The 16218-nt window shown below is 34.0% G+C and overlaps 1 protein-coding gene across 1 annotated transcript; it reads right to left on the reverse strand.

The window, feature by feature from the left end:
• Positions 1-1553: 1553 nt before the first annotated feature.
• Positions 1554-9217, reverse strand: LOC117433370 (homeobox protein Dlx4b-like). The gene is made up of 3 exons (XM_034055551.3): positions 8698-9217; positions 4459-4652; positions 1554-2347 (listed from the first exon to the last, which is right to left on the reverse strand). Exons 1-3 carry the CDS (start codon positions 9014-9016, stop codon positions 2096-2098), a joined length of 765 nt encoding a protein of 254 aa, XP_033911442.1. The 5' UTR covers positions 9017-9217; the 3' UTR covers positions 1554-2095.
• Between the last annotated feature and the right edge of the window lie 7001 nt (positions 9218-16218).

Consider the following 16218-nt stretch of genomic DNA (forward strand, 5'->3'; position numbering starts at 1 on the left):
CTTCTTTTAAGAAGCTGTCAGCTTGTTTGACGTCCTTATACTTATATCTCAACATATTAATTGCGACAATTTTGCTCTTTAATCAGTATGATCTACATTTTAACGTTTACTTTTACATTTACTTGTATTATTATTGCAAAATGCACAAGAGCATTTTCTAATAGGTAATACACATTGGCGGGATACAGCTTGCTCGTAGGAATAATGAGCTATTTTATTATGGTACGGACGGTTTATTATGGTACGGTTATACAGTATTCACCTGTAAAAATCTGCATTGCCTTTGCACTTGCATGCTCGATTACGACAACAGTTTGTCCAAAAAAACAAGATTTGTATTAGAGATATGACCCACTTTCTGTAATCGAACACGCTATTAATTTAACTAATAATTCAAATAACCAATCACAGAGTTCTGAGGGAAAACCACATTTTCTAAATGTCTATTTTATTATTTGTGTAAACAGAACTGTTGTTAAAACATCATGTAAACAGGACAGGGGAGACGAAAAAAGTGAGGGATGATTAAACTTTAAAAAAAAAAAACTATATGCAAAACTGATAGTAGAGTTCGCGCATATTTTTTATTAATACAGTTATTTGGTTTCAACTTCACAGCAAGAAAGATGTCGTTAAAAGTTGTGTCCCGCTGAAATTATAGCTGAGTTATTTCTGCCAGTGAGCAATTTATGTTATTAAGAATGAAAAGTATTTCCATCTTTACATCTTTTGCGAGACAGCGTGTCCGAAGAAAAAAAAAATAATGCGACTTGACAGCCGTAAGTCTGTGTGGTAAAACCGACTAGACATTCTGAAATCATGAACACATTTTTGGACTGCTCGCAAGAGCAGCGATCTTATGGCAAACACTGAGTGGGATTGTTGGCTTGTATATTGTAATGTCCTGGCAAACAAAATCACCCATTAAAGAACACGTCAAAGGACAGGATTTTAATGTCGGCTATATTTTTCTCACTTTTTAATGAGCACCTTTTTATAGAGCTCGTAATTGATCAAATGAGCTTGCTCATTTTAAATTTGCAAAAGTATTTCTGGTTATTATTTTTATTTATGTATTTATTTATTTATTATTTTAATGTCCTACATGATGATAATTGCAACAACTAAATAAATAGAGGTTATGCGTATTAACAAAATGTATATCCATCTAAATATTATTATATCAAAACACATTTTGTTCCATAAAGGTCTATGCATTATTTAGTTGACTTGTACATTGATAGCAACTATAGGAACGATGCAGAAGTCTATACAGTAGGTATTTTTTAGAACTATTCATTTACTATTCATCGACAGCCATTTGATTTATGCTTTGCAGACACATGCAAAGTTTAAACGAGCTCCTTTTAAATGTAACCACATTGAACCCTGCTCATACATATGATAATGGAAATTGAATAATAATAATAATAATAATAATAATAATAATAATAATAATAATAATAATAATAATAATAATAATAATACCATGACAGTTGAAGTATCTGATAGATTCACACTCTGTACAATCCAAACAAAGCCAGCCCCTGCTATTTCGATTACAAACTGTTTATTTTAAACCTCAATGAAGTCACTTTATCTTTTGTGTGAGTTAAAGGATTATAGCAATATCAAACTTCAAGACATGCTGCTTTTAAACTGCACACACAAAAGCTCTCTATAAAGACCAATAAAACATTTGCATTTTATTTCAACTAACCTTAACAATGTTTAATTAATAGCATACAAACCCAGGAAAGGCAAAACTTGAATGGGGAGTATTTTTTTTCTTTCCTTTTTTTCTCCTGATCAAAAAGTTATGTATTCCAATCTTGGGATTTATTAAAAAATATAGCAATAACAATAATTATAACAATGAAAAAAAAAACATGACAAAAATGTTTATAAAGTTTTAAAATAACAAAAATCAAGTCTTATTTTTTTGCAAGGCCACTTCATTCTTAAAACTAAAATAAAACAAGATTAAAATATATTTTTTAAAGGTAAGCAAAACATAACACGTAGTGTCCCGTAAGGCCTTGTGAAGTCTGAAGTTTCTATTTTTAAAAATTATTTTTGAATGAAATGGTCTACATCACATCATTTGAGCCCTTGGCATATTGTCCTGATGGTGCGTTGGGTACCAGTGTCCAAAATTGTTCATGTAGCTACTGGCGGGCATTGGCGCACCTTTGTTGGCCAAGGAGACGTCCCAGAGCTGGGGGATGTTGGGAGAACATGGCGAGATGGATGAGGTGGTGTGGAGATGCTCTCCTTCTGGTCCACTTGGGCCATGCTTCATGATCTTCTTGTACTTGGAACGTTTGTTTTGAAACCAAATCTTAACCTTCAACAACAGAAAAAGGCATTAATTTTCATATAGTATAAACTGTCATAATCTGCGTAATAGTCTTCCATCAGTGAGACCATAATTAGTCACCAATTATTTGTCAATATTCATTTTTGATATTTTATACTAATATGATCCATGTGAATGTTAAGATACGCCTTTTGGCGACTGCAAATCTCTACTTTAAAATTGTATGAAAAAAATGAATTGGAACAATAAATAAAAGATATTTGCTTATGATAATATGGGATATAATCACCCCTATAACAATTTTTCCAAAATGTATTTACTTTGATATTTAAAAGCATAATTTCATCAGCATTTGTCTGCACATTATACTCAAAGTCTACCGCATATGCCAACAATGAATGTTGGTTTGGACAGAAGCAACATTGCATTTACCGCTGGCAAGAGTTCAGCTTGAAAAGATGACAAATACAACTAACAGTAAAATACTTTAATCCACAAACCCTACTGTACTATGGCAACTGTATTCAACAGTACACACAATACAGTTGCCATCGGTGTCTGGGTGGTTGTGACTTTCATATTTCAATTCATGGTTTGGAAAAGGGTTTTATAGAAAACTCTATTGAAAAATATGCCAGTGATTTAAATGCAGGTTGCAAAACCTATAGTCTACTTTATATTTTCATATGTATGTATTTGTTTAAAGAAAAAAATATCTTGCTAACGCAGTATACTATAGGATTTACTAACGATCCCAATTTAACTTTAGCATCACTTGTTTCTTACCAGTTTTAAAACATTAATGTTTTTCCATTCAGACAGGTTTATACTACCATTGGCGAATGATACAACTGTCTCAGGCCTACTACTAACCCCAGTGCACGCCACTTCACTCCCAACATTAGCATAACGCGTGTACTTCACACTCCCATAGGAGCTAATACAGTGGCCAGTTCCAGGTTAATTCACGTAATTCATGTTCTGCATTTGTTGTAGTTACGTAGGTTTGATGCTGCGTATTTAAGAACACTTAATTATTTACCAGGTAATTTTTTAAAGAGACTATGTGCATATAGACATAAACGTATGTAAACGTATTTTATTAATTACTAGAATCTCCAAAAAAAAAAAAAAAAAAAAAAAAAAAAAAACAACCTAACATTACGAACATACTGTGACTCAAAATCCATGTGTCTTATTTAAATACAAAGATAAGCAATCTAGAAAATCGGGACGCTCACATGAAACCTTCAAGAAAGCATTGCCTTTATCGTTTAGGGTAACTATTGTTTACCAGCTCCTGTGATAAACACTACTCAAAAGTATATGGAGTCACATTCCTTTTATACTGCAGCATTCCAAAAAAGTATCATACGATGCGTACAGTGAAACGTGTTGCCTATTCTAAACAGTCATAATGTGTGCTGTAAGTGTTAAACTTTTACAGACCTTAAACAGGATAGATCAATATGTTCCCTTTCTAAAATATTTGTCTTTGTTCACAGTGACAGTGATTTTTTTTATGTTTTGATGATATTGGTCGGTATGCTACTTCATTGATTTGTAGGTTACCTATAAAGTACAGGCAACCACCCATTTTATGATCTACGTTTAACACAATTTCCTTTTGTGGCACGTCTGGTTATAAGCCGTCATATCATGTAACACAATTATGGCATTTGTATTTTCAACTACGTTTATTGTGTGGACATGTCGGTGGTTTTAATTGTTATTTTGTCATGGTGGGACATTTACTATTATTATTATTATTATTATTATTATTTATTTATTTATTTCTTAGCAGACGCCCTTTTCCAGGGCGACTTACAATTGTTACAAGATATCACATTATTTTTACATACAATTACCCATTTATATAGTTGGGTTTTTACTGGAGCAACCTAGGTAAAGTACCTTGCTCAAGGGTACAGCAGCAGCGTCCGCCACCTGGGATTGAACCCACGACCCTCCGGTCAAGAGTCCAGAGCCCTAACCACTACTCCACACTGCTGCCCATTTACCAATTGATTGGCAAATAAATATGAGAACGCTTAGTTTTAAAGTTGCTGTGTGTGGGTGCTTACAGACCACTGCCTACTGCGCACCATTTTGTTAGAATGAATATAGATTGTACTGACCTGGGTCTGGGTAAGTCCCAATTTAGCCGCCAGATCAGCCCTCTCTGGCAATGCCAGGTATTGGGTTTGCTGAAATCTCTGGTTCAAAGCCTGAAGTTGTAAACTGGAGTAGATCGTTCGAGGTTTACGGATCTTCTTTCCCTTGCCATTCAGTCTGATCTCGCCATTCTCGATCACCGTCGACTTCTCGAGATCTCCAGGGAATAAAAAAAAAGCACATTAACAAATATCATTTTGACATAGGCCTACATACATCGTGTTTCACTGTGAAGCACTGTAACAAAGATGCGATTTTTCTTCATAAATGAAACCTGCTGAATAACGTTACGTTGGATAAAGGTGTCTGCCAAATAAATAAACAATACTACTAATACTAATACTAATATTAATACTACGACTACTACTACTACTACTACTACTACTACTACTAATAATAATAATAATAAATTACATATCGCTTTAAAGTGTGCCATATAAGCAACGAAACATTAAAAAAATGGAAAGAATTTGAGCTTTTGAAATCTAACATGAAATATGTACTACTATTATAGCTTCCGGTATCATTTTGAAGTGTGCACGCGTGTTTAAATACTATTTACCACCTTGGTTATTTCCTTTTTGACAGCCATTTGATTTATTGCTATAGGCCAATATATGGACACGTGTAGTCTTTAAAATTACACCATTGAGTAAATATTTATAGGTATCACCAACTCCCCACAAAAACCTTAGAAAAAAGCCCACACATTATGATAACTGCATAATAGAAAAAAAGCTATCTGCTATTCCGTGTTACTGTCTGAGAAACCAGCAACTTGAGGTTGTTTAAGAACCCGTGAATGATGAACAGGTACTTTCTCCATTAAAAATAGGACTAGAGAAACAGAAAAATATTATTATTATTATTATTATTATTATTATTATTATTATTATTATTATTATTATTATTATTATTATAGCCCATATTGATAAGAATCCTCTGCTTTGATCAGTTTCATATTCGCACTGCTAAGTCAGCAAGTCTTCACTGTAAAACAGAGTGTTTAACTTTAAGACACTTATTTGTAACACTTTTCAAGCACGTCACTGCGTTTATAATTCTAAATGTGTTTAGGACTTTAACACCTTGTGTTGTTTATTTTGTAAACTCTTGGACGTGTTTATGATTTGTAACACTTTTTAAACATTTGTACGTGTTTATAACAGGGCTGGTGTTTAAAATATAAACATTAAACTTAGCAAAAACGGCACGGATTAAACACATAACGTTTAACAATTATTTAGAGTTCCAAATGACTAAACACCAGTGTTACACCTAATGACGTATTAACACTGCTGTTCAGGAATATAACGTTTATTTTTTGCTATACACACGCTCCATTTACATATTAATTAAACGCGTCACACGCTCTTTGGTTTTACAATGTAAAAAATTAATTAATCAAAACAGATTTAAATTGTAAATGGTAAATTAAATTACCAAAGGTCGTCTGAGGTCAATCTGTTTTCGTTTCTGTGACAGTTCAATTACATAATCTGCAAACACCTTCAAATGTTATTTTTATTTGCAAATCTTATTTCCATCGGTTGTCTAAATCAGTTTTCTTAATTTGTACCACTGAAAAACACGATATATTTTTTATATTCCTATTTTTAAAATGTTTGTATTTATTTTTGTATTGTTTGTATGGAATACATGTTCCCTTTAAAACTCAATAAACTAAATTTCCTGATATATAGTTTTCTTTATACTACACGCACTGACTGTATGTAAACAGCCTTTATATTGCATTATTCACTATCAAAAACGCTATTAATGCCAACGCTAATAATGTCATTGACACGAATTTGTTATTATCAATGATTTTATGATTGTTTTGGTGCATTAAAAAAATAGACGAAAAGATCATTTAGATTTCCATTTAATAATATGATCACAAATGTACACGTGCATGGATATATGTATATATGTATGCTTGTATGTGCATGCATGTGTGACCTATATGCCAGTGTGAGGTGTATCTACGCGATCGAGTGTGTATGTTTCATTACAACTCAGGCACAATATGGGGCGTCTGTAATAAAGCACTCTTGTTGTTTTAACGTCTGGCAACAGTAAATGATACAACGGATCCTTTCTTTACGAAGCGATGGGATTAAACTATTATAGGCTATACACAGCAAGCAGGGTATGGTACTAAAGCAAAGCGACTAGAGAAATGCTTCGGAGATATAATCGAATTCATAACATATGTATATAATGTATAATATAAATACACAACACTGTAAAGTAGGACAATAATATGGTTTGACCAGCAAATATGCCCACCTGTATTTGCCTTTCAGCAGACTTCATTTTCACTACAAACAGCACATTAAACAATAGCACATCATTTATTGATTTAGCGTGATATAAAACCTCCAGCGCAGGTACAGTATGCATAATAAAAAAGAAAACGTCTGCAATGTTATTAGTTTTCATACTGTATAGGGTCATATTGATACATTCATGGGATTAAAGCAAATAAAGAACTCGAACAGTACCCAAACGACATGCACACATGAGCATCAGCGAATTCATGACATATCAGTTTAAAGATGTCCTCCCTTGTAAAGCTTTAACAGATATGATGCTCACACATGTTTATCAGTTGGACAGCTACGGCCAAACGTTTTGTATCGCCCTATAGAATTATTAACGAATTTTGCTTCATAAAGTCGAATGCAATCTGCACGGTACTTTAACATTGAATTACATACCACTTTATAGTTTTCATTGGTGTTTTAATATTACTATGTACGGAGAATGAATAGGCCTATGTCTCATTTTGGTAAATTTAGTAGGAAAAGATGATAATTTGTTGAACTTCTCGTCTAAAATCATAACTGTTAACTTCAGAATGGTTTCATATAGCGTAAATATGAATGCATGGTTTTATAAAAAAAAAAAAGGCTTGTTGTGCTGCAACCAAAGTATATGATGTGTTGCTACGTGCGGTTCCGTTTATCCCCTCATTAAAATATGACAATTAGGCCTATAGTTTAATGCGTTGTTGGTGTGGATTGTAGCGGGCTAAATCACATGAACAAGCTGGAGATACAAAATCAGTCGAGAAAACAGACTCTATGCAATTTATTTTATAAGCGGTTGAATAATTGAGAGCTGAAGATTACAACAATGTAAATTAATTTGCAAAACGGCAAACACATAGGCTACATTCCAACTGGAGTAATCACGTTCCTATCATTTTCCTAAGTGTTTCATTTACGCAATGACGTTACAAACTGCATGGAAATACATATAAAGTGAAAACAAGACAGATGTTTTGTGGTAAGATGCCTGAATAAAGGTAAGGTTATGGAGGAATTTGGTTTCATGTAACTTTAATTCCGATTTCTTTAGGACCGTTGAATGATTAACTTTTAAACCCTGAAAAAACTGTAATTACAAACTTAACCGAAACTAATCTTCCCACGGTTGATTAAAGGGGAATGTCGCCTTCAAGAAACATCTTTGCTTATTGTGATTACGTTTTTAAAACTCAGATGCACTGCAGAGACATTTTGGAGTCATTCTGAGCCTATATAATCTCACAATTCAAGACCAAATGTTGTCATTCCTCGTGTACATTTGCCTAATAAATGATGGAATTGCAAATGATATGTTTATGCATACAGATTCATAATAAAAATGCTGATGGCGAATTGCAGATATGAGATGTTTGTTAACAACGAGCTCCTGCATTGACGTAATCTAATTCTAAAAATGACCATGAAATCGTGACCAACGCTGAATAATAGGCCTGTCTACAGCGTAAATTCTTCTAGTTGCTTTAGAAAAATGGAAAACAGAGTAAAGCACATTTAGTTAAAAATAAACACAAGAATACAGCATGCGCGTATTACTTAAACATATAGTATACATATAGACGCATATAAGACTGCATACCATAATCACACTCAAAATATAAGGGCGTTGTACATTGAAAATATTAAATGTATAAAACCAACGTACTGTTTCTTATACAGCTCCTTAGAAAATATTACTTTGGGGTTTTAACCAGTTCTGGAAGAAACCCTAATGTAAACATATTAAGAATAAATAAATACATTACATTACATGAAATAACTAAATAATAATAATAATAATAATAATAATAATAATAATAATAATAATAATAATAATAATAATAATAATTTAAAAGGATATCAAATACTTTATTATTCTGAAAAACCTACCTGGGTCGTCTATCCTTGTGTGTGTTAAAGTGCTGCTGTGGCTGTTGTGCTGGTAGGAGAGGTAAGCGCTCGGGTGGTGACTGTTCACCGCGCCGGGGTAGGGGTAAGCCAGCGAGCGGCTGTAAGAGGTTGCGCTGGGAGGGAAGGAACCTTCGTGCTGCGTGTGCCCGCTCGAGTGCAAGCCATGCACGGGGTAGTGGTTGTGAGACAGCCCCGAGGAATGCTGCTGGTGGGACGAGAGTCCGTGTCCGAACTCCAAAAAGGCCGATTTAGACGGGTCTGAGGCGATCAAGCTATCAGCCATAGAACTCATAGTCATCACTGAGCAAGCAGTCCATATAAAAACAGAGACCTTGTAAAAGTTGCATGCAAATGCTAACGACAGTAAACCTGCACCAGATCCATTAGCAATGTAAACGAACCTGGTATCGTTACGTATATTTCCAGTAGTCTGGACTCCCCACTTAAAGTTAGAATTCCCTCACAAATCAAGGAAAAACTCCAGAATTTCCTTGAACGCTTCATACATATGGATATGAAGTGTCACAACCCCACTTGGCTTGTTGCATCGAGGCCGCTGATTGGCTGAGGCCGTTTACTATGTCACACAACCCCGAGGGCAACCTTAATTAAGATAGTAAGCATACGTTAATGAAAGCTGCCTTTCAGCCACGTCAGGTATAGGCTTCAAGTGATCGGGCAATTTTAACAAACAAGGTTTTACATGGAGCCCTTGTGTAAATCTTGTCTTTCTTTTGGTTTACATTGAAACATATCAGTAAACCGGCTGCCTTTGTGTAAAATGCAAAGAAGAACACATGATACGTTGTAGAGTATTTTGGTATAAATATTGTTTGAAAGCTCTCAGACAGAAAAAAAATACTTCTTGTAGGAATAGAATCTTTTTTTGTCTCTTAAGACGTATAGGAGGTTGACATGGTTTCCAAAAACAATATTGTCCAAACCTTGAAGTGCAGGCTGATGTTTATTTCAGCTCTTCGCTATCATATCCATGTCACTGTTTCACACAGTGAGTGGTTTAAAAAAAACAGACATTTACTAAACTTGTTTGTGTGCGTGCGTGTCCAACGGCGTAACTGGACAGTGTGTGTTAAATATGTCATTTAAAAACAAAAAGGATATATCTATCTATCTATCTATCTATCTATCTATCTATCTATCTATCTATCTATATATATATATATATATATATATATATATATATATATATATATATATATATATATATATATATATATACGTTTGTCATACAAAACAAACATCTAATTACTCCAGTGTGCTAAAGTGGTACAGTTTTGTGACATTATCCTATCATTTTGTTCTGTGTTTTCTCCATCCCTTTTCTTTGTTACAACCTGGGCATTATCACAGCATTGTGATTTCAATGAAAGAATACTAAATTGATTTTATTGTCCTTTTTTAATTGTACAAATGTGTAGTTTGAACATCCGGCCCTTTGTGCTACATTTAACACAAATTGTGTGTTTCTTACTAATCTTAATCATTACTGCGTTAATCAAATATTAAGTTATATGGTAAGAAAACAGATAAACAAACCAAATAAATAAATAAACAGATAAATAAATTAACTATGACATATAAAAGCTTTCAGACTGTGTAACTTGTCATAAAAGTCCAATTTCTGCTCACGATTGCAATTGAAGACATGTGATTTAGTGTAATTTGAGACCTAAACAGGCAACCGTTTGAACCAAACATTATTCATCAACTTGGAATGTACTACCCAATGCGAACAGCCCACCGGAATGTTTGTAAATACATACCGTATAAAGAAAAGAAAAAAACAAAACAAAGGATTTTTAAACACGTATAAACCTCTCTGGTGTCCTTATAACACATAATGTCAATAAACACAGTTTAAATATGAGGAAATCCAAAGGGCAGTCTAATATACAAAACGTGGGATGTTATTCACAGACGAACCACAGGATTTGGACCCGTTTCAAATGATCTTCACATAGATCTTTTTATGAATAATAACACATTTCTACGTGTATGCACTTTGATATACAAGGTCCAAGTGTATTACTGAATGACATCGATATATTAAAATGGTTTAGAATGAAAAGTTCAGTAATTAAGCATTGGGAGATAGATAGATAGATAGATAGATAGATAGATAGATAGATAGATAGATAGATAGATAGATAGATAGATGCTCTCTTTGTAGATACATGACAGTTTATTTGGATTTATATGAGTATAGCACTTAATGGAACCAACTGCAGACGTCTTTGCTTTGTGTAAATGCAATGGAAATAGCAGATTTTTTTAAATACGTGTGATCTGAGGAGTTTAACACTCATTGCCCCTTAATTATAGCACTTTCTAACTGCCTCAGATATTTTCCCCCAATGCAATACAAATACATTCCTCATGTGATGCCCACATCAACTATAAATGCCTTTTAGTTGGTGCTGAAGACGTTGCGCATTGTGGTCACCGGATTGCTGTATAGTTTACGAAATGCATTCCATAATTCGGGATTTGATGCGCACAACAGCACAGAGAATTTACGAAGATGGTAACGTATCGTGATGTTCACCATTAGTAAATTGTAAATGGTTTTTTTTTTTATGCCATATGCTTTCATTAAGCAAGATCTATTAGTCTGTCTACTGAACATGAATTTACAATATAGACTTTGTTGTTGTGTGGGTATTATGTTTATTAGAGTGCAATAAGTTAGGATGGGTAAATATAAAAAAAAAAAACAGAATACGCAAGGTTATCCCAAGTCTTACTATTAGTAATAATATAGACAGATACTATATTATCGGGGTCTACAGTCATTCTTTTTCTTTTTTCTTTTTTTTTTAATATATAACTTATTGCAATATATATATATATATATATATATATATATATATATATATATATATATATATATATATATATATATATATAGTTAGAAATGCCATTAACGGCTGGTTGTATAACTGCTTATATATGATGAATTGATTTGTGTATTAAATAAGTGCAAAGACATTCGCATGGACGTTTACAAAAATCTCTTTGTTATGAGTCTTTTAGAGCAGAACTTTGATAGTTTATTAATGACAAAGTTTGCTGTAGGCACTATGTCAAAAGGTGATTCTCGTCCTGAAATGAAGTGAATATGTAATTAGCTTATTGCATGTTAAAACATTAAAGCAAGTCTCAAACTCGTGCAGACATAACAGACGCACAGGAGAAATCCATGTAACGTATTCATACAATCAATTAAGATTAATAATAACAATAATAATACAAATAAAAAATAAATGCAAACAGATTATATGAAAACAAAATTGATAATATTTTATACGAAAAATAATCAGTATGTGACGTTTCTACGTTTCTTAAAAGCAGCATTTAGAAATAAAAATGGGACAGTACGTGTTTTAAACATTCAAAACTAAATTTACATGTAGCAGGTGAATAATAATAATAATAATAATAATAATAATAATAATAATAATAATAATAATAATACCAGATAATTAGAAAGGATTGGCCTGGATTACTTTATAAATACGTCCAGTAGTTATGCACACACTTCTTTGATTCCTTTAACATGTGGCACGGCGTGATGATTGTGACCTAATAATAATAATAATAATAATAATAATAATAATAATAATAATAATAATAATGACTGAATTTAATTAAACAAAAATGGAACACGTGTCTGAACACATTCAAAAGGCCTTTTTACCACCGTCTCATTATTTACAGTAGGACATGGGCCAGATTTAATAAAAAACAACAACTAATATATAGGATGTCATTAACTCTATTCCAACCTTGCCAAAGCATTTCGTCTGCTAAATTATTCACACCCAAGTTAAATTTCACTAAATCCCTTTGATTAACGAACGCCATTACATTACGCCAGCATATTATTCGATATTCTATCTTCCTAGCGGTTACTCAAATGTTGTTCTGTATTTTATTCTGATTGTTTTAATTATAAGTGCTTAGTGCCCTGCACTGCAATAATTGTCGCTGGAAAGCTCAATAGATTGGCAGTGAATGGCAGCTGGGTACTGAATTGCTCTGGGAATCGAAAGCTTGACAACACAAAGCTAGACGTTACTTTCAATTTATAATAATAATTATTATTATTTGTTTATTTAGCAGACGCCTTTATCCAAGGCGACTTACAGAGACTAGGGTGTGTGAACTATACATCAGCTGCAGAGTCACTTAAAATTACGTCTCACCCGAAAGACGGAGCACAAGGAGGTTAAGTGACTTGCTCAGGGTCACACAATGAGTCAGTGGCTGAGGTGGGATTCGAACCGGGGACCTCCTGGTTACAAGACCTTTTCTTTAACCACTGGACCACACAGCCTCCCTTATTATTATTATTATTATTATTATTATTATTATTATTATTATTATTATTATTATTATTATTATTATTATTATTATTATTATTATTATTATTATTACTACATTACTACTACGACTACATCTACTACTACTACTCTTTTTTTTTTTTTTTAAATTGTATTGCTGTAATGTTTCTAACTGTCTATGTACTGTTGTCTGTTGTATTAATGCTGCCTCTTGGCCAGGTCGGCATTTTAAATGAGAACTTGTTCTCAATGCCTTTACCTGGTTAAATAAAGGTTTGAATTGAATAATAATAATAAATACTAATAACGAGACTTAACAATTGTATTAGGCTATAGTGATGTATTAATGCTCGGTTATTGTAGGCTACTTTGATGACCATAAGAAGTACGGTAATAGGTAATAAACTAATGCAAATGTTTCAACACATGTCAGTATGTGTATTGGTTGGTTAAATGTTGATTGATGATGCTTTAACTGCACATAAACACTGATTCTGTGATATGGCAAATGGTTACGGTTTTTGTTGAGGTCGGTGCCTGCTCAGTCTATAGTTCCTCAACCAAAGCCAAGCGTTCCCATGCATATTATAAAGGGAAACAAAGAAAAGGCCCGGGTCGATTTACGAGCCCCCGTTGCGTCACAACCTAACAAAGAATAAGCATGTCTATCAGAAGGTAAGGTACAGGTGTCTTTCTGCCGCTAACACCTGCAATTGTGAGTGGAGGAGCTGACAGCTGGAGAAATACAGTAGTTCCCTGGCTTCATGGAATACCTGCTGAAGAAACAAGGACAGCTCTCCCTCCTTTGTTCCCAGTGCCTTTATTAACAGTCTAGTTGGACACGCGAAAAGGAAACACAATCTTCATATTTGTCCCCTTTGCAGAAGACAATCAAAAGTGCACAATAATGGGAGGAACATGGGTGTTTAAAAAACTATTTACTGTTTTAATGTGTTTTCATAACTTTCTTTAGGGTTATGATCTTATTTACACAGAATAATACCATACGCGTAAGAATAGATGTATTGGAAAACGATTTCACAATTTAGAACAGGCCTATTATGTGTTAATGGCATTTAACGTTCGTTTGAACTACTGTAGCCCATACACCGACTCGCTTATAATGGGAAATAATCAATAGAGGTCTATCTACTATTGACTAATTTCAATAGGCATATATACGATTATCTGTTTGCTGGTTTTTTTATTTATTATAAATCAATAAGAACGCTTATCAGTTGTTGGATGCCTCTGGGCTATACGTTTGTGTGTGAAGGGTTGAATAACTGCTTTATTACTGATGGATTGTTTTCATAATTATACTTTTCCATCATTGATGCAAAACTACACAAGCGTGGGGGTTGAACACATTTCATAGGCACCCGATCGGACTGTAATCAACGCATTGAATCGGCGTTAACACACATCAGACCCATTGGAATGGTCTGTGTGGACCCCCCATGAGTAACACATGGGGTCCGTTAGGTGATCACCAACGCATTGAAAGGTGATGATAGGGTTGCCTAGTCTCATGAGAGAAACGTTAACAGATTGACGTTTCTGCATTTCTCCTTTCTGGTGGAAAAAACGTTACGTGGGTAACGTTTTCACTTTCAACCACAGGGCTTCGCGGCAGCTTTTGTCGAAATTCTTTTTTTATATTTATTTTCTGTGAACATTAGTTTATGGATAATAGTGTTAGCTTTTAAACCAATTAAATTGTTACAAAACAATTACTATTATTTAGTCCATTCGTTTTAATTCCGTACAATGTCTTGTTGTAGTGCTAAAATATACACTGCCTTTTTTCTTTTTATATTTACGGGAAACCTCGCTTAATATAATTTTAGGAAATGACATGTCAGCACTGTACTTGCATCCAGAGCGCGTCTGCCGATGAAAATAAAAATACGGCTAAAAACAAAACAGTATTCGGTTCAACAGAGACAGTCAGTGGTTTAAAAACAAATACGTTAAATGCTCCGTGTCTGTGGAGTTTGAATTTTGAATGTGCCGCTCCAGCTTGCTCTGCGACCCTCAGCCAATAGGCAGGGACGGGACGTTGAAGAGAATTGTGGGATATGTCGTTTTAAAACTTTGAACTATACCTTTGCTTCTATGACTCGCTCCCACATATCCCACAATTCTTTACAACGTCCCGTCCCTGCCTATTGGCTGAGTGTCGCAGAGCAAGCTGGGGCGGCACATTCAAAATTCAAAGTACACTCGTTTTTCCACTAGAAAGGAGAAGTGCAGAAACGTCAATCTGTTAACGTTTCTCTCATGAGACTGGGCAACCCTATCATCACAATGCGTTGGTGATCACCTAACGGACCCCATGTCTTACTCATGGGGGTCCACACAGACCATTCCAATTGGTCTGATGTGTGTTGGTAACGCCGATTACAGTCCGATCGGGTGTCATAGGACACATGTTCCATTGCTTCGCAACATTAATAAAGGATTCGAGACATGGAACTCGATAAATCACTTACGATGTAAAAACAACAACAAAGAAGAGCGGCTGATTACTAGATTTGTAAAATGTACAATAACATTTATAATAAATATCAGTTGAAAATGTTTTGGTCTTCACTCCATTTGGTAACATTTGTGAAAATGTTGCACAGGAACTCAAAGTCTTGAACGCCTGCCCTATGTCATTAGGGCTTGCAAATATAAAACTGATTTTGTTCACTGTTTAGTTACATATTTTGTAAAATACAATACATAATAATAATAATAATAATAATAATAATAATAATAATAATAATAATAATAATAATAATAAAGACAGTATCGGTCTTATCAGTCTTAACTATGCAAAATCTTTAAAACAGAATGGTGCTTTATCAAGTTTCCAGACAAAGAACTATAGATCCATACCAGTTATGGATCCCACGGAGTATACTGAGCTATAATCTATGATCTGTAAAGAACTGCTTAACCAATCCAGGACAATGGCATTTGAACACAATCTGTATCTGTCGGGTAAAAAGTCTCCCACGGGAGAATGAGTGTTGTTTAGATGTTTTTTTGTATTGCTTTTGCCTGGAAGCACGTTGCTAATTGCCCTTAAACCTCACCATATGGAGCGGGTCCTGTTCATTGTACGGAGCCCCTACGCCTGCTGGGA

The sequence above is a fragment of the Acipenser ruthenus genome, chromosome 33 (assembly GCF_902713425.1).
Source record: "Acipenser ruthenus chromosome 33, fAciRut3.2 maternal haplotype, whole genome shotgun sequence".
In the NCBI taxonomy this organism is placed as follows: Eukaryota; Metazoa; Chordata; class Actinopteri; order Acipenseriformes; family Acipenseridae; genus Acipenser; species Acipenser ruthenus.

Bases quoted from the DNA above. Each gene is read 5' to 3' on its own strand.
- LOC117433370 (XM_034055551.3), bottom strand. From the start codon at position 9,016: ATGACTATGAGTTCTATGGCTGATAGCTTGATCGCCTCAGACCCGTCT. The intron at 4,653-8,697 runs GTAGGTTTTTCA...TATTCCCTGGAG, and splicing joins CACAAGGATAGACGACCCAG to ATCTCGAGAAGTCGACGGTG. The intron at 2,348-4,458 runs GTCAGTACAATC...CTGTTGTTGAAG, and splicing joins TGGGACTTACCCAGACCCAG to GTTAAGATTTGGTTTCAAAA.